Source organism: Eutrema salsugineum, unplaced genomic scaffold (genome assembly GCF_000478725.1).
Source record: "Eutrema salsugineum unplaced genomic scaffold, Eutsalg1_0 scaffold_6, whole genome shotgun sequence".
NCBI lineage: Eukaryota > Viridiplantae > Streptophyta > Magnoliopsida > Brassicales > Brassicaceae > Eutrema > Eutrema salsugineum.
This window is the reverse complement of record NW_006256547.1, coordinates 10980918-11007589: the sequence shown is the minus strand read 5'-3', so window position 1 is coordinate 11007589 and position 26672 is coordinate 10980918. Positions and strand designations below refer to the sequence as shown.

At 35.8% G+C, this 26672-nt stretch overlaps 2 protein-coding genes across 2 annotated transcripts; one reads left to right on the top strand and one right to left on the bottom strand.

The window, feature by feature from the left end:
* Positions 1 to 5828: 5828 nt before the first annotated feature.
* LOC112083480 lies at positions 5829 to 7115 on the top strand. Its single transcript, XM_024151508.1, has one exon. The coding sequence runs from the start codon at positions 5829 to 5831 to the stop codon at positions 7113 to 7115; it is 1287 nt and encodes a 428-aa protein (XP_024007276.1).
* Positions 7116 to 17112: 9997 nt separating this feature from the next.
* Positions 17113 to 18983, bottom strand: LOC18012531. The gene is made up of 5 exons (XM_024151507.1): positions 18783 to 18983; positions 18110 to 18495; positions 17951 to 18032; positions 17538 to 17825; positions 17113 to 17403 (listed from the first exon to the last, which is right to left on the bottom strand). The coding sequence occupies exons 1-5, from the start codon at positions 18981 to 18983 to the stop codon at positions 17113 to 17115; spliced, it is 1248 nt and encodes a 415-aa protein (XP_024007275.1).
* Positions 18984 to 26672: the final 7689 nt, after the last annotated feature.

The following is a 26672-nucleotide window of genomic DNA, read 5'->3' as shown; positions in this document are numbered from 1 at the left end:
GATCAGTCTTTCTTGATTTTCATGAATTATCAAAACAAATTGCGCAGTTATCAAAGGCAAAACATTTGATAACAACATCCATAAATTTAAAAGTAAACATAACAACAATGAATAATACTTAAAAAAATGAAATTTCATAACATATAGAAAATACACTTACTCGAGATCTCTTATATGAAATTCAAGAACTTTCTTTGGCTGAATTCTTGAAATGGAGTCAAAGTCATTGCCAATGGATATTTCACTAACAAAATCGATCACACCAACCAAGTCTATTTTTTTAAAAAGAATAGAAGTTAAAATAACATTATGATTCCCTAACATATAATGGACTAAATATTATTAAAAACAAATAAACTAAATAAATCAATAATGAAAATAAAATATTACCAATAGGAAACACAAGATCCACTTTCCTCTTCACAATATCTTCGAATTTGATTAAATTCAAGAAATTTCAATTAGATACCGGCTCTTCGCATATAAAGTCAAGTGTGGCATCTCGAGTAGGAACGATATTGTAAGGATGTTTAGTTGGGCGTTCTTTCCAATTATTCCAATCTGAAGATCTGACAATAAAATTGCGAATTTCAAACCATTCTCCTTCGTGACATTCATTCTTGAAATATTCATGGATCCAGTTATGAGCAGACGCATGAATTTTACAGCCCTAGAATGATTACAGATTGTAAAATTCAAAAACTATTAGGGCAAAAATTTTTACTTGCATGCACCAAAAATTCATCTAGCATAAAAGATCAACTTATTTACCTCTTCGTCGGTAAATATGAATTCGACACGATCCCGACCACTGCTGTCTTTCTCAATCCATTTTTTTTGTAAATAACAACATGTATCACCGGATTTTCTTCCCATGGTGTAAGCTTACTAACTAAGTCATGGTAAGACATAATTCGAGAAGTTCGTGTTTTGAAGTTTTGTTTGTTCTGTTAAGCAATAGTCTCTGATAATCACGAAGTTAGACTGAATTATGATCGAACTGTATAAATAGAATACAAATAAAATGGAACCGTCGTCAAAAACGAAAAGGAGCACTTCTTCGAATTAATTTTGGCACCGGTTTGGTTTTCTTTTTAAAAAACAAAAATAACGATTACACCTATCGTAGCAACTAATAACGTTTATATACATTGAATGCAACATACTTTCTATATTGTATTAATTCATGACAAATCTTTTTTTGAGATTCATATTCCAAAATATATACATAAATATTCGTTTTCCTATGTTAGGACTGAAAGTAGTTTACATGATATAAAATTTATATTTCATTTAATCAAAAATTCATTTTCACATTTAATACATTAAAGTAAATAGTATAATTATTGGTTATATATTTTAGATATCGAATAAAAATCACTCCGATAACTGAAATAAAATAAGACTTAGTTTGTTATTATATGTTAGGAGTGAAAGTAGTTTATGATTACCGTTTTTAGTTTATATCTTATATAATAACCGTTTCACACCTAACAATATAAAATTATCTTAAATGGCGACGATTCATTTATTATATTGGTTATCTTAAATTGAAATATAAAATGCATTGATATTTAGTGTAATGATTACCATGGAGAAAAACAAAGTGTCTAGTATCTCACATATCTATGTAGCATCAGTTACAGAATATGGCTATAAATTTTTTTAGTAATTATTAAATAAAAAAACAAACAGAGTTGTTATAGTTAAACAACAACAAAAATAATTAAACATTATATATTTCTATACTATCAAAGAATATCAAATATATATAACAAAATTAATGCATATTTATAATTCTAATTACTGGTTATTATCGTCATCAAATTATAAATTAAATCATATTTATTCAATTTATTATATGGTTTCATTAGTATTGCAACTCTAATCGATTACCAAGACAATAATCATTAGTATTGAGAAGTTAAAAAGCTGACGTTATGACTATTTATTCCGTAGCATGCATACGCTTTGTAGTGCACTTATGAACACTTGTTCTATATACGTTAACGTACACTATATTAATTGAACATAAATTGTAATTATATATATGTATGTGATCATTTGATTTTTAAAATAATAGGTATAACACAAGAGAGAATCAATCAGAAATCATTATATCGAGAAATTATAGCATAATAAGTTACCATAAAACAGAAAAATACAGAATATAAATATTAAAATTCTAATTTTATTCTAAAAAAATACATCATCTTCCCATCAACGTTGTTTGGATAGCTGCAAATTAAATAAAAAGTTCTCATACATAAGCATATGGAGTTAAATAGATTCAAAATTAGACGGAGGTGAACTAACTTGAAAATTTCTCAAAATTTGTGACGACTGTAGACACAATAAATAACATTATATGAATATTCGTTGATGCTGAATTATCTTCACGGCTAAGGATTACTCCAAAATCTTCAATATCATACCATTGATTTTCAACCAGCAAACAATCAAAATGATTAATGAATTTTTTGTTCACTCTTGCTTCTATAGTATGTCCCGAACACAATACAAATAATAAGTTTATGAGCAAATATAATATTAGTTCAGTAGTATACGCAACAAAACAATAAATTCATATAGTAAGATATTATATTGAAGTACCCTTTGGATCAGACAAATAAGCATTAGAGTGACATCGTCATGTTGAATCCATTCATTCCACTTCCGAACGATCTTAACTCGAAACTTACAGTCTGAGGTATGAGTGTTCAAATCTGAAATGTAGTCGTAGCCAAACATAATATCAAACAATAGTAATTACAACTTTACTGTATGCCTTCTAAAATATTACTTAAATAGTGGTGAACAAATTTTTAATCTCCGACGATGTAGGATTTAGCGAATATAGGTAAGATACTCAGGATAGTAAAGTGAATATTATAATAACAACGCATAGAATATTTTAAGAAAATTTAAAAAATCACTGAAGAAGAGTAGAACATAATTTGGAATTTATATGGTATTGTTAAATGTCGTACTAATAAATACTTAGATATATGTCCTTTAAACACTTATTACATTTAATACTATAAATATACAAAAATATTCCATTATAGTTCTACACATACCTTAATAGTATTGATGAAAATATCCTATGTTTAAATTAAGTATCGATGAGTTATTGCATAAAGCAAACATCCGAAATAAATATAGAATGTCAGTTTATCATTAAAGCGTACAACAATATAATGAATTTGTTATATAACTACCTATATCTTTATGGGTTTATCAAATATATATTCATATAATATTGTATGGGCCAAATTATATAATCTGCGTTTACTTCTAAACATGGAGATGTAGATTATATGCGAAGATGATATATAAATAGACACAGATGATACTTAGACGAAAAATGGATTGGATTTGCTAATATAAACCCTACATACTATATTACTTTCATGATTAGATGAGCAACCAAATATATATGTGACAGCCCATTAAAGCTATAAAGATTGTTGTTATCCGTATACAATTACTATTCAAAATATCCGTATGTTGTAATTTGAAGTCCTGTCATATAGTTATAACTTTTGTACCAAGAAAATCCCTAATATTTAGTTAATAATTTGGATATATAAAGTGCAAATAATAAGAAATATTAAAAGCTTTATTCCATTTCACTTTTCGTAAAATGCACATCGTTATTGATTATTTTGGCTACATATAAAAACCAAAATGTTATGAAAAATAAAAATAATTATCAATAAACTTAATAGTGAATACTTAAAAAGATAAAGAAATCACTGATCTTCAAATGGGACAAATGCTCTAGCAAGACAAACTTCTCTGAATTTGGGATGAGTAACACCATCAACAGTCTTAATATCATCATAAAATGTAGAACCTCTTACGATGTGCAACAATAACCACAAGTAAAAAAGCTCGGAATCTTCAATGGGACGCTTCTTAAGTACCCCAGATTGACCAACACCACGTTTTCTAAGTCTCCATTCTTTAAGTCTGGCATTCCACACAAATTTGGTAGGAACTTCAGTGTATAGAATGTGTCGACCATTTTCGTACTTCTGGTTACATTCCATCCAAGCCATAAATTTGCTTTTTGTAATGACTTTACCGTGTCTAACGTCGGTTTCGCCAAGAGATAAAGGAAGATGGTAACCCATAATTTCTGGTAAAAAAACAAGGGTGAGTTTCAGATTTAACCTAAAAATTAAAGTCAAACACCAAACTAACCTCTTTTTTTTCTCTCTCCAACTTCTGCCATTTTGTCACAATTTTATCTTTCCCACCTAAAATATTAACGAAAATGCCATTATACATCTATTATTTCGATTTTTCCTTAATTTGGCTAAAGTCTCATTGGTCCTCCTAAAGACCATTTAATTACGAAAATGCCATCTTCTTCAATTCATTCAACCACCATGAACAACCACGAAATGGGAATAAATGCTTCTCAACAAATTTTAAAGCTGTAATAAGTAAATATCTGAGCTCATTAACATTGCTCATTCTTTCGTAATTTCTTCTCCAAAACATCTGGGCTAAGTTACAATGCGTAAGACCATGCATTTTCAGTGATTTCTGGTTACTCGACACTTGGGTTGTTTATTTTCGGTGAAATCCTGAGTTCTGGGTGCTTAAGAGAACCGTAGGCGAGCTCAATTTTGTTAAAGGTAACCGTCGTACTTCAATTTCTCCATATTTCAGTTTTCATATCGCGAAAGTAGACTTCTCGTGAAGTATACTGAAGTCTACTAGTCAACATAAGGTTATTTTTGCAATTGACTTCTTAAAAGTAGACTTCATTAAACGTCACGAGAAGTCTACTCGATATCTTTTGAAAACAAAAAAAAGCATAGTAGACTTCGTTTGAAGGCTTAAGAAGTCTACTAAAGAAAAGAGGTTATTTTTGTAGTTGACCGTATTTTGACTTTTTAATATAGATTTCCGTATGAAGTCTACTGTTTACGTCTGCAGAAAAAGTCTACGTTAAAGTTATTTTTGTAGTTTGACCAAAAATGTATAGGTCATTTTAGTGTTTGACTACAGTTTTTTTAAAATTAAAAAATTCAAAAAATTCCGAAAAATTTCAGTAGACTTCCCAAAGAAGTCTAAAAACTGTAGACTTCTTTGGAAAGTCTACTTATATTTTCTGGTCAAACTTAGAAGGAATCTTTTTTTGAGTAGACTTCACTGTGAAGTTTACTCAAAAAATTCAATTGCAAAAATAACCTATTTTTTTCCGTAGACTTCTATTAAAAAAGTAGACTTCAAAAGTAGACTGTCAGAAAAACTTAGTCTTACATGAAATCTACAATAGAAGTCTACTTTGTTAGTCAATGCATCGGTCAAATGCTAAAGTAACTTTTTTGGCCGGAAGTCTACTTCTGAAGTCTACTGAAGGAAAAGTCAACGGATTGGTCAATTGCAAAAATGACCTGTTTTTAGTAGACTTCTTTAGCAGACTTCACTATGAAAAAGTAGACTTCTCCTCCAGTCTACATTTGAAGTCTGCTGTAGAAGTCTACTTTTTGCCGTTTTTTAAAAAACGCGTTTTAGGCAAATTCATAAAATATTTTTGAAATTTTTTGGATTAGAAATGCTTTTTAGTAAGTGGTTGAACTACCCAGTGAATTTTATTTCATTTCATTCGATATTTATTGTTGAATCAGAGGTTTCAATTTTTAAGCTACTTAACTTATCAAAGTAGACTTCGTCGTGTAGTCTACTAATGTTCTTTTCGGGAGAAGTCTACTCTTGATACAAAAGTCTTTATGCAGTGTTTGCTAATATGGTTTATCTGGTTATTTTTTCAGAGAATGGCTCAAATTCCTGTTGTGTACGGGGAATAAATGATTGAGGAGAATTCATGGCATGTTGTGGTTGACATGGGCAAATGTGGAATAATGTGGTTTTTGAACGATGGTTGCACTTTGGGGGAGCTTAGTGACATGGTGCGAGATGACTATAACTTGGGCAAGAAGACTGAGCTCATCGATTTAACCTACTCACTACCAGACTCAATGTTGCAAACTATTGCTGCAGATACACCTCCAATGCATGTCACCAATGACAGACAAGTTTCAAGCTTGATTGCGTTAAGCATAGTGCATATGGTACGTCTTTGTGTGCCCAGTCGACTGGAGATGAATACTGAGGAGAACCAAGAAGGATCAGATGAAGATTTAGGTGAAGGGTCGGAGGAAAATTCAGAACATTCTACCGATGATGAGACAGCCAGTTCTGATGTGAACGAGGATGGAGAAGATGTGGAAGATGCAGCTTACTCTGACGGAGAAGATTACAGTGTCTACAGGAAAATGAAAGATGAAGATGATGATGAAGATGAAGTCTGTATTGATAATGTCAGAAACAGATATGGTGAAACAGGAAGCACGCCCATCTTATGGTCTGATAATATATATGTTAGGGCAAGTTTCCCTACAAAGGACAAGCTGTTATCAGAGGTTAGATTGACTGCAATAATTTTAAAATTTGCTTTTAAAAGAGAGAAGTCGACGAAGACCCTGTTTGTGGCTAAATGTCGCGTGGAAGGATGTGCTTGGATGGTTAGAGCGAGTGTGAAGAATGATGCATCCATGTTTTGGGTGAAAAAATATGTGAAAGACCACACATGTTCAATAGGCCAGCGAATGGCTCAGCGTGGGAAGTCTACTCCTAAGTATATTGGCAAGCTGTTTATAAGCCATTTGGGCATCATTGATGGTCTTACACCACAACATGTCAAGGATTCAATGAAGCATATGTTTGGAATCAAGATGGATTACACTGCTTCATACAGATCTTTGATATATGCCCAACAATTGGTCAGGGGAACAGCTGAAGATGGATATGCGAGTCTCCCAGCTTACCTACATTCAGTTAACAAAGCCAATCCGGGAACAGTATCAGCTCTTCATGTAGATTCCAATAACAAATTCAAATATTTATTTCTCGCATTTGGAGCATTGATTGCCGGTTTTCAGTACATGAGAAGAGTTATTGTGGTGGATGGATGTCATCTAATAGGGAAATACGAAGGTACTTTTTTGGTGGCCATCTCACAAGATGGAAACTTTCAGATTTTTGCTTTGGCCTTTGGAATTGTTGATAGTGAAGATGATGCTTCATGGGAATGATTTTTTTCTAAACTGTGTGAATGTGTCTCAGATGGTTATCCTTTGGTGATAGTTTCTGACAGACATCTTTCTATTAAGAAAGCTTGTCAAACTGTTTTCCCATGGGCAAAACGAGGGATATGCTACTATCATGATAACATAGTAACAAAGTTTAAGGGGAAGCAGTTGCTGTACTTGGTCAAACGTGTGGCTTAAGCTTACAACCTCTACAACCGGTACATGGCGGAGTTAAGATAGATCAAGCTTGAGCTTGCAGAATATTTGGAAGAAGCCGATGTCTCCCTTTGGTCCCGAGTTCATTTTGTTGGAGACAGATACAATATTAAGACTAGCAATGTCGCAGAGTCTATAAATTCTGCACTTAAGAAGGCCCGTGGCTATCCCATATCATTCCTCTTGGATTTTATACGAGAGAAGCTCGGTCGGTGGTTTTTAAAACGCAGAGAGAATGCTTTGAGTCTCACAACACATAATACTCGGGGAGTGGAGTATTTGCTGGCGATTCGTGGATATTATGCAGATGCAATGGAGGTGGACCGAATTGACAGTTGGAGATACTATGTGAAAGGAGGAACCAGGAATTGTATTGTTGATTTGGAACATGGAATGTGTGAATTTGGTGTATTTTATATCGAGAAAATCCCATGTTCACATGCTATTGCAGCTGCATTAGCCGGTGGGATAGCTGTGGATTCCCTTGTATGTCCTACTTACTCGAAAAACTACTTGTTTACTGCATACTCCGCCAACATATATCCCCAAATTTCAGAGGTCCAAGGAGTCCAACTATCAATATGTCTGCCACCAGACATTCGCCGCAAACCAGGCATACGGAAGAAGTCTTGGTGGCAATCATGGCTAGAAATTGCTAGGAGGAAAAGCAAGAAGCCAAGGAAGCTGCACAAACTATACAACTGCTCACAATGCAAGCAACCTGTTCATACCCTACTGAATTGTGTAAGTTGAGCTAAACTCATCTAATAATGTCCTATACAATATTAACAGATTTATTTACTAAACTTTATGTCTCTCACTTAGACGTCGAAGATTCACATGGACAATAACAAGAAGGCTCCGGAATAGAAGGACAAAGCTGCTATTGTTGTCCGGAAATCTACTTTGGAAGTCTACTATCGAAATCTACTATGTATGTGATATTTTGTTTACGGTTAGATTTGAAACAACTTCATTTAAGTAACTGCTTTAACGACTTTAATGGTACATATAACCGTTGTACCTGTTTGTCTACGGTATTTCTGCTTATAAATTCTCGATGAAGACGAATTATAGTTTAATTCCAGACCCCACAAGATGTCGAACCTGATAAACTTCAACTCTCTCACTTCCGACATTCTGTGGGATATTCTTTTCAAAATCACATCACATTCATACGGTGCTCTCTGTAAAGCAAGGATTGTTTCCAAAAATCTAAATGAGATTTCTAATGAAGAGGGTTTTTTAAGAACCGTTGATCTAATAACATTGAACATTCCATGGGTCTGGGATCAACATGGAAGGGTTGACGCATTATTTAGGCGCTGTTTGGAGTGTAGTGATGTGGACTTGGTGTGTCGAGGGTTGTCAAGTTTTACCCTAAATGAAATCAATAGCCGCAAGTGCACAGCTGATCAATTGTAGTACTTAGGGATCGAATCCACAGGGAAGGAGGATCTTTTCCTGCAAAAAGCCTTTGAAATAAGTATTAAGTAAGGAAGTCTAGAACCAAAACGGTTTTGTGGGGGTTTGGTAGTGTGTTTAAAATGTACAAACGAAATCTTAAAAGAAAATACGGGAATTAAATGGCGTAATAACTAAACTTAATGAAAATGACTAAAAATGAGAAAAACGGATATCTAATTGCTTAAATGAAAATGAACTAAAAAGGAAAGACAATATTGAACTAAAACATGAAAGAAAAAACGGTGTAAATCAATGAGAAAGAAGGCGTTGGGGTTCAGGGAAGTTTTCTCAGGGGTACGAACGATTCAAAACATTGCTAGAGAGTAAATTGATAAAATCTTAGCTTAAACTTTTCGAACTGGAGTCACGGACGTATGAATACGCCACTGTCGTGATCATAGACAACTATCTCTCTCAACCCTGACCAGTAGGTTTCCACTCTGGCCCTGGAAGAGAAAAGATGCATTATGTTTAAGACTCGTCCTAATTCACAAATCGCCCATAGGTAGGTTCCCACTCCTATGTTTGTTTTGCTCTCCCAAACTAGATCTGATACCTGATGAACACTTTCGTGTCACCAAGCATCTGGATCAGATTGTAGTTCATGACGCTACTCTCATGCAGTAAAAACGAATTCAGAAGAAAAAGTTCTAAGATTCGGCTCAAAAGCTCATGGAATCCTCATCGAACATATAAATCCCCATCGAAAATCCCTTAATCCCAACAATAAAACTACTCAGACATGATGAACGAAATCAAAGACATAGTATTAAGAAGTAGAATAGAAACCGAAATTGAAAAAGAAAGAACAAGGGTTCAAGAGAACAAATCTCTCTCTCCCTAAAAGCTAAAGCAAAAACAATAAAAATATGAAGTAAAATATTTCGGTTCTCTATGATGGTTCATCGAATAGGGCTCCTAAAACATGTATTTATAGTGCTCTGGACGTCACTTAGGGTTTCTCCAAATGAGGGAATCATTGTGGGCTTCAGAAATGGGCTTTTGGGCTCGGAGTTGGCTTGCCGTGGTCGGGAGTGCTGTGACCGCGGGGAATGAGTGATTTGCCGCGGTCGGGATGCTTCTGACCGCGGGAAATGTCCTGTTGGCCGCTGGTGGAAATGCTCGCCGGCTGGTTTACGGGACATCTTGCTCTTCGCATATCTTTTGATTGAACCGTTAGATTGCCAAGCTGTAAAGTGTGCTGGAAAGCTGATACTTCCATCTTTAAGGTCTCTAAATTTGAACTGGATCAGACGGTGAGAAGGCCTTCAATCAGGGGTGAACTTCTGACGGTTTGACTCTGAGCTAAAATCTGGTTTTCTATCCATTTTGTTAAGCTTTTCCCTAAGTTACCTGAAAAGAGTCTTGGAACTACAAATACTATAAAAACGTGATAAAAGTACTTAAAAGCAATTAAAAACATAGAAAAAGTATTTCAAAACGATCCATAAAAGTGGTCAAAATACGGTGTTATCAACTCCCCCAGACTTAAACCTTTGTTTGTCCTCAAACAAAGCAAAAGCCTGAACTGGTTAAGTGAAAACAAAAATAGGGAATGCACAAATCTCATAGACATGAACTCCTAAACTAGGACCAAAGATAGTGCATCAATCCACAACTTAGTCTAGAAAATTCTCACCAATGCACAAGAGATACTAGTCCACTTTTTCCGTCATGCAAAACTTAAACAATTTAAATCTTGATTCCAGTCAACTAGCTCTCTACATTCATTAAGTTCAATAGTGAGTTCTCATTAAAGACATCATCCAGGGTAGACGGCGTTTGGCATTAAAGGGCTATTTAAGTGGTGGAGTTAAAGTGTTTCGGGTTACCAGAAGATCTGGAGGATGCAAGATAATATGCAAAACCGCAAGAGAGATAAGGACCTGTTGATGACCACAGTTTTCAGTTACTTCTTCTTGCCAAATGTTGTTGCATAATCCTTCCTCCTTTGTTGTAAACAGCTGTTCCCCCAGACTTAGATCCTTTCCGGGAATCAGAAAACAATCTCCAAAACTCCATAAAATCAAACTCCAGTTGCCTTAGGACTTAAATTTCGACCTCTCTAGACTCTCTAAGGCTTTTATTTCCTTTCTTTTCTTATTTTCGGATTTTTTTTTTTTTTTGAAAAGGAAATGCCTTTTAAAGAGAGAGAGACTAGAGGACGAGATTGTACCAAAATTTGAGATTTTTCTAAGGCAAACTGAGCTTCTTCTTGTGTTGAATCCTTCCGGGAACTCTTCCGGCAAATCGCAGGTATCTGTCCTTGGTGACTGAAACCTGCGTCGTTCCTCTTTCTCTCCAACGTTTTTGCACTTATCTGCATATAAGGCAATAGAAAACAAGAGTGCATGTGGTTTGAAAGAGGATTGGTTAAGGTGGGGAACTAGCTAAAGATGAACTAGCCATTCAGGATCAACAGAGAGTGGTAAAAGGATAAAAGAGTCCTGAATGTATGATTCGTTTCCCTGATCTAAGGCTTCAATGAGAAAATTAAGTCCAAATTAAGTCCAAATAAAAACAGAGCTAGTGTATCCCTTCATCTAAATCGAAATCATTCAAATTCCTCTGGGGTACTTCGTTTCAAATGTGCTTAGCTACCGCCTAGTCTAGTCCTGAATCATGAATGAGCATGTCACTAGGAACAGTCTAAAAGCATACAGTCAACTATCATTGATTCATGTTCACCATTCCCTTTAAAACGTATTTTGTTTTGAAAACCGATTTTGAAAAACTTTAAGGAAAATGCAAAAAGTGTAGATAATGCAAGACTCATGAAAGAAAAGTGGTTAGAAAGGGATGAAATCCTCCCCCAGACTTAAATCACACTGTCCTCAGTGTGAAACAAGTCGAGATTAGATGAGAAAAATGCATAGATAATTGGTAAGGACAAAGAGAACTTACCTGGATCCGGGATGCTGGTGGAGATGAACCGGATTCATTCGAAGGGGTTTGGGAAGGTGATTAGGTGGTGATGAAGGTGGTGGAGGGTGATGAATGAGGTGGGGGGTGATTGGTGAGGTCAAATGAGGTGAAAGGGGTGGTTTGGGTCGGGTTTGGATGTCAACGACCAAGTGCCGCGGTCAGGGGCTGCACGACCGCGGCAAACAAGCACTTGGCCGCGGTCAGGATTACGCGACCGCGGCCGACGGTATGTTTCCCGTGGTCAGAACATCTGCGTCCGCGGGGGCTTACATCGCGGCCTCTTCCTGCTTCTCCTTGGTTCCTGCTGGGCCGAGCAGTCAGGTACCATCCTTCTTTTTGGTTTTTTCTGGTTTTTTGATTTTTTTGGCTTTTTTGTTTTATAAGAAACACCTGAAACTAATAAAAAGAAAAAGATCAAAAGAAAAAGAAAGTAAAATTCTAAAGAAAGCAATACCTAAATGGGTTGCCTCCCATTAAGCGCTTCTGTTTTAAGTCGTTTAGCTCGACTTTGGGTGTTGGACGTGACTTATTCCAATGAAGAAGACCTTGTCCTGAGACAAGTCTTTTTCGACATCTCCTTGCTTTGCTTAGCAGGTTCTTCGTCACTCCAAAGTTCTTCTTCAAACTCTTCTGCTGCAGAACGTTTTTCTGCTTTGCTGTTGTATGGGACAGCTTCTGTGAAGACATCTTTGTCGATATTAGCAAATGAAATCCTCCGGTTTGGCCAGTCCATTATAGCTCCGGAAGTTGCTAGAAAAGACCATCCGAGAATCACTGGATATGTTGCATATTTCGTTTCGATAATGTAGAAGTCGACAGGCACTATGCAATCTCCTATTCTCAAAGGAATTTCATGAGCTATTCCTTGAGGTGTTGCATTTGAATCATCAGCTAGGCAAATCTTTGCTCTAGTCCTGCGTAGGTGTTTAATACCAAGTCTCAAAGCAATTGCCTTGGACATCATGTTAAGACAAGCTCCAGAATCACAAAGCACGTTTTTAAACATTTCTCCTCTAATAGAACAAGAGATAAGAAACTGACCTACACCATCGATTTTGTGAAGTGTTCAAACAGGTTTACCTTTTCTGACATGATTGAACAAGTCTTCTATCTCAGGGATTGATTCTTTGCTCTCACAGAAGTAGTGGTCTATTATAAAGTCCTTGCAAGCTCTGGCAAACGTGATTCCTTCAGGCAAATTTCGAACCACATCATTGAATTCATCGAGGTTTTCTTTGCTGATTTTGTTGGTGTAGTGGCTGCCCTCTTCCGAATTTTTGAGGTGAATCGCATAGACAGCTGCTTCTGGTGTTGTCATGTATCGAGCTCTCATAAAGTATCAATGGATATCCTCTTTAGACTCCTTGCAGTACCTGAAAAAGACTTGCAAACGACCAAGTTTCCAGATTTCATCAAAGCTTAAATGAGCAGGGAATGACCTGACTACGTTGTTGAACTCCATTAGCTTCTCTCTACTGATGTTGTTGGTGATCCATTGAATTTCTCCTGAGTCGTCTTCTGAGGAATATCCTGCGTTTGGATCTTCTACAAACAACCCATACTCTTCATCTTCAGAGTATTGCTCTTCATACTCATCTTCACAAGACAAAGCCATGTTTCAAGGCCATGACTTGTCCTCTTCTTCAGATCTTTGGATGCTTATGGAGCAAACCAGTTGTTGATGGAGTGGTTTAGTCATCCCAGGAGGTGTACCAGACGTACAGACGCTTGTATGAGCTGAACGGGGCTGTTTTGGAACGTTTTTACGGTTGGCCTTGACTGCAGGTGACGCGACCGCGGGGAAACGACCATGGGCCGCGGGTAGACCCATCACGACCACGGGAGAACGCTTGTTGGCCGCGGTCGGAGCCAACGCGACCACGGGAGTTTGCCTCCGAGCTGCTCTGCTGCTGTTGCTTCCTGAATGGTCTCCTGGGTCTTCTGGCTCGATGTACTTCCTCTCTGGACTTGAGTCTTTAGTTTTGGTTGCTGGAATCTGCTCTCCAAGTCCTTGCATGATCTCCTTAACCTTTTCTTCAACTTCATCAAGAGCATAGACTACTTTGTCCATGGTTGAGTCAAGCTCTTCGGTTTTGTCGATGACTTTGTAAACCTTCTCTGAAACTTCGACTGTAAAGTCATAAGACTCGTTCTTAGCTTCGTTTAGGGCTTTTTCCACATCATCGAGTTTGAAATCCAGGGCCATGACTTTGTTTTTGGTGTTGCGAAGCTCAAAGTTGTGCTTTGCTTGCTCTTCCTCCATGCTGTTGAACCTGTTAGCAATCATAGCTGCATCCTTGGTTGCACGTTCTTCTATTGAATTGACTTGTGAGGCTAGGTTATCGATTTTTTCATTGAAAAGTTTTGATATCCCATCAATCCTTTCGTTTAGAGCAGTTGTTGCGGTTGCTTGAGCTTCTATGAACTGTCTGATCACGCCTTCGAGCTGACTCAGTCTGTTGCTGAGCTGGACGTTCTCATCTTGCTGGAGAACCTGGTGAGGTAGGCGATACATAGAGTATCTAGGGTTTGCCATTTGAGGTGCGTAGGGCTCCTTCTGGAACGTTATGTAGTCTTCGGGTTGAATTTCTTCGTAGAGATCGCGTAGATGCTTCTCTCTGCGTCTGGTGGCTTGAGGAGTGTTATAGAAACCTTCCTCATAGTGTATATTTCGATTTATAGGATCCATATCTTCTGAAATGGAAAAAAAATAACCAAAAAATGGAAAGTTACAGAAAAGGGGGTTCTAGAGTCGATTTACTAACCTTTCTCGGGGTTTTGCAGAAAAGAAAACGCGTGCCTTCCCCGGCAACGGCGCCAAAAACTTGATGTGGACTTGGTGTGTCGAGTGTTGTCAAGTTTTACCCTAAATGAAATCAATAGCCGCAAGTGCACAACTGATCAATTGTAGTACTTAGGGATCGAATCCACAGGAAAAGAGGATCTTTTCCTGCAAAAAGCCTTTGAAATAAGTATTAAGTAAGGAAGTCTAGAACCAAAACGGTTTTGTGGGGGTTTGGTAGTGTGTTTAAAATGTAAAAACGAAATCTTAAAAGAAAATACGGGAATTAAATGGCGTAATAACTAAACTTAATGAAAATGACTAAAAATGAGAAAAACGGATATCTAATTGCTTAAATGAAAATGAACTAAAAAGGAAAGACAATATTGAACTAAAGCTTGAAAGAAAAAACGGTGTAAATCAATGAGAAAGAAGGCGTTGGGGTTCAGGGAAGTTTTCTCAGGGGTACGAACGATTCAAAACATTGCTAGAGAGTAAATTGATAAAATCTTAGCTTAAACTTTTCGAACTGGAGTCACGGACATATGAATACGCCACTGTCGTGATCATAGACAACTATCTCTCTCAACCCTGACCAGTAGGTTTCCACTCTGGCCCTGGAAGAGAAGAGATGCATTATGTTTAAGACTCGTCCTAATTCACAAATCGCCCATAGGTAGGTTTCCACTCCTATGTTTGTTTTGCTCTCCCAAACTAGATCTGATACCTGATGAACACTTTCGTGTCACCAAGCATCTGGATCAGATTGTAGTTCATGACGCTACTCTCATGCAGTAAAAACGAATTCAGAAGTAAAAGTTCTAAGATACAGCTCAAAAGCTCATGGAATCCTCATCGAACATATAAATCCCCATCGAAAATCCCTTAATCCCAACAATAAAACTACTCAGACATGATGAACGAAATCAAAGACATAGTATTAAGAAGTAGAATAGAAACCGAAATTGAAAAAGAAAGAACAAGGGTTCAAGAGAACAAATCTCTCTCTCCCTAAAAGCTAAAGCAAAAACAATAAAAATATGAAGTAAAATATTTCGGTTCTCTATGATGGTTCATCGATTAGGGCTCCTAAAACATGTATTTATAGTGCTCTGGACGTCACTTAGGGTTTCTCCAAATGAGGGAATCATTGTGGGTTTCAGAAATGGGCTTTTGGGCTCGGAGTTGGCTTGCCGCGGTCGGGAGTGCTGTGACCGCGGAGAATGAGTGGTTTGCCGCGGTCGGGATGCTTCTGACCGCGGGAAATGGCCTGTTGGCCGCTGGTGGAAATGCTCGCCGGCTGGTTTACGGGACATCTTGCTCTTCGCGTATCTTTAGATTCAACCGTTGGATTGCCAAGCTGTAAAGTGTGCTGGAAAGCTGATACTTCCATCTTTAAGGTCTCCAAATTTGAGCTGGATCAGACGGTGAGAAGGCCTTCAATCAGGGGTGAACTTCTGACGGTTTGACTCTGAGCTAAAATCTGGTTTTCTATCCATTTTGTTAAGCTTTTCCCTAAGTTACCTGAAAAGAGTCTTGGAACTACAAATAATAGAAAAACGTGATAAAAGTACTTAAAAGCAATTAAAAACATAGAAAAAGTATTTCAAAATGATCCATAAAAGTGGTCAAAATACGGTGTTATCATGTAGGAATCCTACATCGCAATTCCTTCGAGGCGTTTCTCTAATCTTGTATGAATCCAGCATCCAAGCAGGGTTTGATTTAATAAAGGTGTCATCAAATGGAGGATGCCTCATGGCTACTTACTCCATGGTTATGTTCTCTTTAACCATGGATGGCAGCCATGATGTATTTAACCACATTCATGGTCTACTTCCGGGAGAGGCAACAGAGATGAGGAAGACTATGCAGCATATCAACAGGTCTCCGTATACTTATAAGAAGCCTCACGAGTTTCACGAACCAGTCTTCCAGGGTTTTTCTAAGGCACAATCAAGGAGTTGTGCTTGTATGAATCTGCCAAACCAGTGCTGGATGAATGATGAGAGCCTTGTCGACTCATATGGTGACAAACTATGCAGTCCTTACTTCTGGAAGTTGGAATGTGCCATATTCTGGAAAACAATTACTGGATTTGCAAATGAATGGCCGCGTTGAAATTAGTTGACTCCTTTTTTTATGTTTTTGTGTTTACTTCTATGTTTAATTGATATTAGTAGACTTATGTAGTAGACTTCGTTTGTAGACATATTTATTGTAAGCAATATATTTATGAGTTCTACTAAACTTTTTCTGTAGACACTATCAGTAGTCCATATTCAATAATATTTTACAGGATTCAGTGTTACGTAGAGAATCAAAAGTTATAAATACAAACATGTTAATTACTTAGTAGGCTTCAGTACAATTACAATTACAACTTAGTAGACTTCAGTCATAGACTTCAGTCGTAGAATTCAGTACAATTACAATATCCTAAATGAAATTACAACATATTTGGCATTTTAATTATATGATAGGTGGCCAAAAAACTTCCACACCTATCATCTACCAATTGCTAAAATGACCTGCAATCACATTGAAGGTCATTTATGCAAGTAGCCCAAAACTTTCCATAAAAAAAAGTTAGTTTTAAATACGGATACCCTAAACTTTGCTATCATAGAGATCCAGCCCGGTTGCATCTAACTTATCATGGCCCTTAGCACCTATTTCGTCAAAGATCTCTGCAGCCATTTTCTTCCTGATTAGTCGCATGTTTTTATCACAAAGTTGCGGAGGAAATGGCAAATCCAAAGCATGACACTCAATGTACTTCAGGCAGTAGACTCCACAATCACCACTCTGATGGTTTTGAGGTATCTCCGTACCTGGTACTCGCGAATGTGTGAAAGGCGTGTAGGGGAATCTCCACTTGTCTTCATTAGGTGCACAGATCTGAAGAAGGTAGGGTATCATAACAGTCAGAGGCTCCACACTTCATCAATTTGGTCGTCAGATGCATATTTGGTTCCCGCATGACTATCCCATATCGTGATATGCTTTGTCAGAAATGAAACCCAGATAGCTACCCAATGGTCCCCCCTGATGTGCAACATTGAGTACAAATAGTTGACTTCATAGGCCCACATCTTTTTAGTCTGGGAGTAGATAGGTAATTCGCCTGTGAAGTACGATACGCTAGGTGGTAGAAGTTTTCCAGAACCATCTTCATTCGGGGCAGATTTTTTGAAGTCATTGTAGTCACGCCTCCAAACCGTAGCAAACATGGATTTGAGGAAGCAAATCCGATCGGATACAAACCACTCCGGATGCTTGGATAATCGCAGCCTGAGTAAGTTAATATAAGCTTCCATGTGCTGCACATTGATGAAAATAAGACATGAGCGAAGTCTGCAAACGAAGTCTACTACATAAGTCTACATATTAGTTCTACGTATGAAGTCTATCTATGAAGTCTACTATTAAAGATTAAAACACAAACCGCATCAGCTAGCCATTTCTTCGGTGTCCGTAGAGTGTAATACCATTCGATCGAAGAGTTTCTTGGACGTCTTGGATAAGCACTATATAAGTGAACAAGTCAGACAGGAAAATAAGAATATGATGAAGTATACTTACATAAGTATAGAAGTCTACTTACGGGTTTGATTTCAAAAAGTTCATTAGAGTAGTATGCTTCTCCTTAACACCGGTTTGATCGAAAGGATCATATCCACGGACACGGCCGGAACGAGAGGCCGACGTTGGAATGATAGCCTTTGCGGTGCTATTTCCTAAGAAAAGACTCTTCTGTGTCGCAGCTAGCTGTCGGTTTTTGGCACTCGTTGCTCGGGCAACTATCTGAGCCGCTGCTCTGGCTTTGGTATTTTTGGCAAGTGCAACTGCGTCGAAGTCAGCATCACACGTCTTCGGGTCAACTTCATAAAAGCTTGCCTTGGGGTCCTCTTCTTCCTTCAAGGCAACCTTCTTTCCTTTTGCATCCCCGGGTGCATTAACACTCTCACTCGCACCAACGTTCACATTAATCTTTCATCGGAGCATCTTCTTTCTCTGAATTACTCTGCAGTTTATTGTCACAAACAGGCATGAATATACAAATAACAACACCATTGCTATAATTTAGTAACATGTTTCATCATAGTCTGGAAAATGGAAACACAATTTTTTAAAACATAAGTAAATAATCTCACACGGTACATAGCATTATTAAACATATTTGAATTCAAATGACATTAGTATTAAGTGTTCCTATCTTTGCGTGATCTTGTTCGCATGAAATGTTTTCGTATAGGCGGAGGGTTTTTGGTACTAACCCCTTCATGCTTCTTGGATCCAGTGACCTGCTGCTGGGTCGGCTCTACATTGTCTTTAACCTCTTCCTCAGTTTGCTTCGCCGACCCAGTAGTCAACTCCTCTACCGCGCCTTCTACAGATTCAACCTTGTCGGTGAGAAGTTTGATCTGCTTTTCACAGCTACCAAGACCAGCATCTTGGTTGAAAAGCTTTTGAAGCATTGGTCGAAGTGCGCTTTCATAGTAGCGACAACTCCGACCCCTTCATCACCGAAGAAAGAGGCGGCAGAGGCAGAGGCTGTGCAGGTTCTCTTGCGACTTGTCATCTGAGGGAAGGCTCTTTTTTCCTGCTTCTGCCTTGACGATGTGTGCACCCAGAACACCTTCCAAAGGCCAGCGGTTTTTTGAGAACTTGAATTGGGGGTCATGGATTGCATCGACAATCTTGACAATATCCGGATCCTGTTGCTCATCATCCCAAACTGGAAACATATCCGCCGAGTCCTTAGCCACGCAGCACTGTATGCGAGCCTGGAAAAACACAATTCGTAAATGAATTACTATATAGAAGTCTACCACTGAAGTCTACCACTGAAGTCTACCACTGAAGTCTACCACTGAAGTCTTCTTTTAACAGGATTATTATATAGAAGTCTACACATGAAGTCTACCCCTGAAGTCTACTTCGTAAATTAATTACTATATAGAAGTCTACTACGGAACAAGACTGCTAAATGAGAATGAATAATACCTGTTTTAGCATGTTGGCTTTGAAGTTCTTTCGTCCTCTTGATCCTTTGTAAGCTAGCAGAAGAGGTGTAGGGTCATATGGCAATGATTAGCCAAATTCAGCAGCAAAATCCGGCAGAGCATAATACACCCACACTTGAAGAGCTTGCACAAATCCTTCTATATTAATGTTTTTGCTGAGATCTTTCTCCTTAACAGACTTGATCAGATGCTGAAAAGAAATTCTTCCCCATGGGAACTCCTTAAAACCTTCGAGATCTAACACTAGTCTGTCATGGTTGACATTTGTGAATAAGCCTGGTCTCGTTGCCACTATGAAACCAGCATAGATCCCAAGATATCCCAAACACAGCCTATCATCCCGAGACCATGATGAGCAGTTGGAGCAGGCTTCAATAATTTTGATAGTGCTTGGGCCCGACTCGACATCGACCCCAATTTGCTCCCAAAATGCCCGCATCTCATTAGAAAGCTCAAGATCAGCTAGAGCCAAGTCATCCACGTACCCGCAGTTGAGTCCGGTGATCTCCTTAAACTCATGCAATGAAAACCGAACTGGAGTAGTACCAATCAGGCTCCATATCTCGTACCTCTGCTTGCAAACTATCTGAAAGGTCAGCATGTGGTGCACCAGCCTAGAAGCCCAACCAAAATCCAAGCAAGTCGTGGAACTTTAAGAAGACACCCAACGGTGACTCGTAAATCTCTTCCCATTCGTCCTCTTGTAGAGCTGACCGTAGTGCAGGTACCAGCCTATAATCATCAGCATAATAGCCGATGCTTTTATCCAGAGCTGGCTCACCGCCTTTGGTGTACAATCTTCTAGGGAATTCAGAGGCCACCATTATCTAACACAGATTTCTGCATCAACGGTAACAAAGCTCTAATGAGAAAACTAGTTATAACTAACGGTTTGAAAGTATACAAGAATGAAGTGTACTTTACAAAATGAAGTCTACTTTTTGCAACATGAAGTATACTTTTACAAATGAAGTCTACTTTTACAAAATGAAGTCTACTTTTACAAAATGAAGTCTACTTTTGCAACATGAAGTCTACTTTTACAACATGAAGTCCACTTTTGCAACATGAAGTCTATTTTTACAGAATGAAGTCTACGTTTGCAAAATGAAGTCTACTTTTTGCAAAATGAAGTCTACTTTTGCAAAAGGAAGTCTACTTTCACATTCTAAGTACAATCCGACTCGAGAAGTCTACTGAAACCAACCGAAGCAATCAAAACATCAAAAATACAGTATATGAAGTCTACGGAAGCCACATGAAGCAATCAAAACATCATAAATACTGCATATGAAGTCTACTGAAGCCAACCGAAGCAATCAATACATGATAAATATTGTATATGAAGTCTACTAAAACCAATCATCCAAATGGAATCTACAAAGTTAATAGTGTTTACAGCCGTGATTAGATAAAGCCGGCGTCGAGAAAATGCAACCAGATCTGTAAAAAAACACCTATGTTCTCAAACCCGACAGACAAAATTACAGGAAGATAGAAGAAATAGAGGAATAGCTAAGTATATATCTTTGGAAGGACAACTACTAACTGTTTCGAAGCAGGAAATGACGTTAACCCCCAGCGGCGAAAGCAGATCTGTAAAAAAAAAAAAAACCCTAATTTCAGATCTGGACACTGGTGCTTACGAAAACGGAAAGGTGATGAACACGGAGGAGTAGGGAAGCATGGGGGTGATGGTGGAGGAAGAAAACTTGCCTGAACGGGTTTATCGGCGGCGGTTGTGTAAGTCGGCGGCGCCGGAGAAGAGAAACAGAAACCGCCTTCGTCGTTTTTTTTTAAACAGGAACTTTCGACGGATTTTTTTTTACGGGATCTGTAAAATTCCTTTATATAGTCTAGTCTGGTAATTCCGTTTGGTTCAGGTAAGTCTTTTTCGGTTAGGGTTAATAATTTTACAGGGACTAGGTAAATTTACCCGGTTACATGCAGTTTTTCTTGGTTAGGAGAAGTTATTTCCGGTTTAATTAGGTTAATTTATTCGGTTTAGCAGACTTCAATATAGAAGTCTACAAATTTTAAAACCTAAATAATAGATTTTATTCTTCTTAATTTAAAAACATAAATTTCCATTTATCAATATGAAAAAATAATTTATGTATATTTGGGTTACAATTACAGAATTTATGAATGTAATTTTGATACCAAAATAATTTTTTTAAAATTTTAAAATTAAATTTCCAGATTTAATTACTTAGTAGACTTCGTCAGGGTGTAAACGGTAATTAGGACATCCATTTTTTGTTTAGTCATACATGATTAAATGGTCTTTTCACTACTCCTTTTGTTTATTTCTGCCAAATGATTTTTCAGAGGTCTACTTTTGTATTCAAAGTCAAGTTTTAGGTTATTTTTAGCAAAAACCCCAAAAAACAAAATATATGTAAGTGTAAACCTTAATTAGTAAAACTAAAATTATCGAGAAAAACTAAAAAACTTGGCATGTTAGTTTTCAAAACAAACGATTGAGCAAATGGACTGTATTAAGAAGTAATATGATAAACATTTGTCCACAGTCTGATACCTATATATAGTTAGTATTATCTAGTGTTTTGAAACTACAATACCAACTAGTTAAGAAATATTTGTTTACTGTATACGAATATATCCTAATAAAAAAACTATAAAAATAAGTGGGAGAAGTTGGAAACAAATATATGACACCATTAACTTCGGTAGTTATAAATATGAAGAACCAAATCTAATTAATATTGTTCATTTAACAAAATCGTTGTTTCAATTTAAAATAGGAAATATAAACAGCTACCAAATATATAGGTACATTGTTTTACTTAAGTAGTGATATCAATATAGTTTTTGATATCGAAAAACGAAACATTATCAAACATAAATATAAGAGAATATGCTTTGTCAGTTAGAAATGTGATGAACAATTAAACTACTTAATAGGGATAATTATACTGTATGATAAATGAGACTTATTTATTTCAAGGTGATTTAAATTAAACGTTTGAATGTTTTTTAATATTTTAATTTTATTGGGTATATTGTTAAGTTTATTGGGTCGAATTTTACAATATTGATAATTGACAGTGTGTGTGGGTACAATTTTAATTTTGGGCCAAATGATATGTTATTAGTTTAAGAATTGGATTGTGTCTTAAAATTGGCTCATATTTGCAGTTATAAATTCTACGTAGAAAGTGTAGATGAAGAATACATATAATTATGAATACATACATTAATTTTATATTTTAAGTTATTCATCGAAATGTGATATTTATGAACATATTTTTATAGATTATATGATAAGATTTATTCATTTATTTCAAAATGTATCTTCTTTCGGAATTTGTGATAAATCAATCAAATGTTATTTAATATGTTTTAATTATAAACGACTTTTGGAGAATATGAAACACATGGAAGAAAAATGAGGAGTCACTCTCTAAGAATTCTATAAATATATACCTGAAGAGAATTTTGATCAACTAACCAAGCAAACAATTACTCACTCAAACACAACCCATACTACAATTATTCTTCTGATGTGATCCTCTCATAGACGTACAAAAAATATGTTTACATGAAAAAAATACATTTTTTCCTGCATAATATTTCTTGTGCATTTGTGAAGAATCACATCAGAAGAAGTAGTTTTATTCATTGTGTCGCCACAGAGTTATTGTAATTATATTACTTGTGAATGCTCACTTTCGACAGGAAGTATACTGTTAGTACTTTATACCAAATTCTGGATAAAGTATTAACGGTGTACTTCTTGTAGAGTGAGATACAAGTAATTTTGCTCAGTAGGTAAACAGAAATGTATATCGTTTTCTATAAGTTTTTGATATTGTAGTTTTTTATTATTCACTTGAATTTTTAGAAAAAACTCTAATTATGTAGAAAATTGTTATTTACCTCGAATGAGATCCAATATTGTGTAAGAAATACAAACTTTTTAATTGAGATTTTTTAATTTGAACTATAACGATTTTCCTAATTTCTAGGATTGTTAGAATTATTATTTCTCATTTGCAATTATCTAAACTAACAAAATATCGCATTTTTCTATATTATGTATTTCAGTTAAAATTGAAATTTAAAAAGTTGTTTAATTTTATTAGAGATTTCCAAAATTTGAGATTATGTTACCATATATTGCGGTTTAAATCAAATTGTAAAGAAGAAAATTCAAAATTTTCAATATTTTTGTAAGAGTTAATTTGTGTGAATTGGACGAAGAAGACTTGTGTAAATATTATGTCCATATATCAAAAGCAAAAGTTAGACAGTCAAACTGGTTGGTTGAAACAGTATTCCCAATATAACATAGAAATTTGGTGACATTGAATATTTTATAACTATCCTATCCTATATAAAATAAGAGTTGTTTCGATTATAAGCATACTTCTTAAATTTTCTCTTCCACCTTCAACGCCTGATAAGAGATTAGACAAAAATGGAGAATCACAAAAAAAAACGTTATGATGAAAACGGATTACTGAAAATTAATCCACCACCATTGAACATGAGATTTGGTGTGAAAGAAACACCATCACCTCCTCCAATTTCTGAATCAGAGATGGAGGAAACTGATATGTGGGAAGAGATGAATGACTTTCTGAGCAAATCAACTGCGAATGCCATCAAGGTTCCCTCTGAGGTAATTTAAACTTTAAATTATTTGGTTTAATTGATGATTTCTGTATTATTGGATGTTTATATCAATATGTAATATCTGCAGCCTGATGAAGAAATATCGACTGATGATCCAAAGGAACGTTGCAAGAACGGAAAACACGATCTCCATCTAGATCTGAAGATAGGTTTGAAATGTATAGAATGCTGCTTCGTTAAGACAGAGATCCACTACCTAGATACATCTCCGTGGGTAAGTTGTTAATATTCCATTAATACATTGATTTGTTTAACTAATATGTTTGAAGTTAACAACATTATATGTTTTTGAATCTTATAGGCACATAAGAATAAATGTGGAAGGAGAAACTTTGGAGTTTAGCTAAAATTATCTCAGTTTTTTTTTGTACTTTAATTATCTCTCTTTATTGGAATTATCTAAGCATGTTTGCTACAATAAATTGTATTATCTTGATTCAAATAAAAAAATATTTATTTTCCCAAATCACTTTCTCATATATGTGTATTGATTCGTAAGATTATAAGCTCATCTGCTACATTGATTATAATCCACAAACATTAAAACATCGATAATTTATATAATATTTTACACCCAACTCTAAATGTTATGAGACAAACTTAACGTCAGTTGTCAGCACTGAAATGAAAACGTCAATCGGAATTAATTTCAGTTTACTCTTACACGTAAAGTTGTTAATAGATCAATAGTGAGCATTGGACGAAAGAAAAGATCAGTAGTGAGCATTGGATGAAATTCCCTAAGAAGCGTTATAGTTGCATCGTTTGGCATAATTATATATAAGCAAATTCATAAAGGTTCACAATAAATGTAATGTCAAAGTTTACTTACATAAATTGTTATGGTACTAAAATTGGCATAATATGAAAAATGGCCGTTACTATATTGTGGTAGTATAATTTGGCAATGTCTTATTATTATGGAAATGTGCAATATTCGATGGAAGAAAATATCTATAAAGGAAGTAACCTTTCTAAAATCAAATGGATTCTCTATATAGATGGTATATGTTATATCCAAAACTATACATATATACATGTAAAATATATAAATAATAAATACAATGATATTAAATAACATAAGTAAATTAGAAATTAAACATTACCATAAATAAATACTAAATAATTCATTACAAATATACGAAAGTAGGTTCAAATTCATCCCAGTTTTATGGGAAAATATTACATAATGGGAATGTTTAACAGTTACGAGAAAATGTAAGTACATAAGAGGGATTAAACTTATGGCCAGCTCGGATCTCCATGGATATCGATAAAAGAAAGTCTGACCAAAAATAATTTCAAGTTAACAATTGAAAAAAGATTAAAATAAACCATAAAATATATTATATATATTAAAACCAATTAGAAAAATTACCAGTCAAGAAAATCAGAAACCTCTTTTATGTGAGGATTGAAAAGTATTTCAGAATGTTCTCCAGCATTCCTTATGTGATATCTCCCTGTATGATTTTAAAATATAAAGGGCACACATGTTAGAAGCCAAATTATCATATTAACAAAGTGGAATTGAATGTTCCCACTCGATTATAAAATTTAATTACTAACCTTCATAATCATAGGTCAGACAAACATGCACAAAGTCAAGACTGTTTCATAAGTACCTACGTCTTCCCACTTCTTCCAGAAATCCAGAGCAGTCTTTCCAATGAGTTCGATATCCATATCAACATAACTAAAAAATTATAATACAACAACATTAACAAAAATACATATGTACAATATAAGACAAATTATTGGCCTTTACATATATAGATGATAATATAAAACATCTTACTTCATGTCCCTTATCTGAATGTCCAATTTGTGAGAAGGTCCAAAAATCATCTCGTACGGATCATCAATGTCAGTACTTAGTTCATCATCAACATAGATGATTACGCCGATCAAGTCTACAAAGAAAAAATTTCATTACACAATATTTATAATAATTCTTAAATTGAATAAAGGTGAGAAGCCTAACCGATAGAGTACTCAGTAGGGAAGTTCCCTCGGATAATGGCATGAAATGGCATAAAATTCATCATATGCTTAGGATTGACTTGAAAGGTCTTGTCTACAACAGTATCGGCGTTCATGTTGATGAAGTGGTAGTTTTATAGTATTTCTGAATGATCCGAACGCAATGACAACGTTGAAGAATTTGACATAATTCCATTCTCCTTCTTTAAACTTTGGACCGAGCAAAGGGATAAGATCATAATCTATCGATGCCTTTATTTTGTAGCCCTATATTCGTGAACCAAATAATCATTTCAGATATTCATGTGTTTAAATGTTCATAACATGCAACAGAATAAAAAAATTCAAAAAGATGAATTTACATTTTCGTCACCAAGGATAAGATGCAATTCCTGGCGTTGATTACGGTAGTTGAAGTGTTCCCCAACTCGTAGAACTTTTATAAGAATTATGGAGTCAGATTTTGTGGGAGAAAGATACTCAAGGGTACAATAG

Coding starts and splice junctions, on each gene's coding strand:
- LOC112083480 (XM_024151508.1), top strand. CDS start 5,829: ATGATTGAGGAGAATTCATGGCATGTTGTGGTTGACATGGGCAAATGT.
- LOC18012531 (XM_024151507.1), bottom strand. CDS start 18,983: ATGCTTCAAAAGCTTTTCAACCAAGATGCTGGTCTTGGTAGCTGTGAA. Junction 18,033..18,109: donor AACTTTTTGAAATCAAACCC/GTAAGTAGACTT, acceptor TCACTTATATAG/TGCTTATCCAAGACGTCCAA. Junction 17,826..17,950: donor AGAAATGGCTAGCTGATGCG/GTTTGTGTTTTA, acceptor ATCAATGTGCAG/CACATGGAAGCTTATATTAA.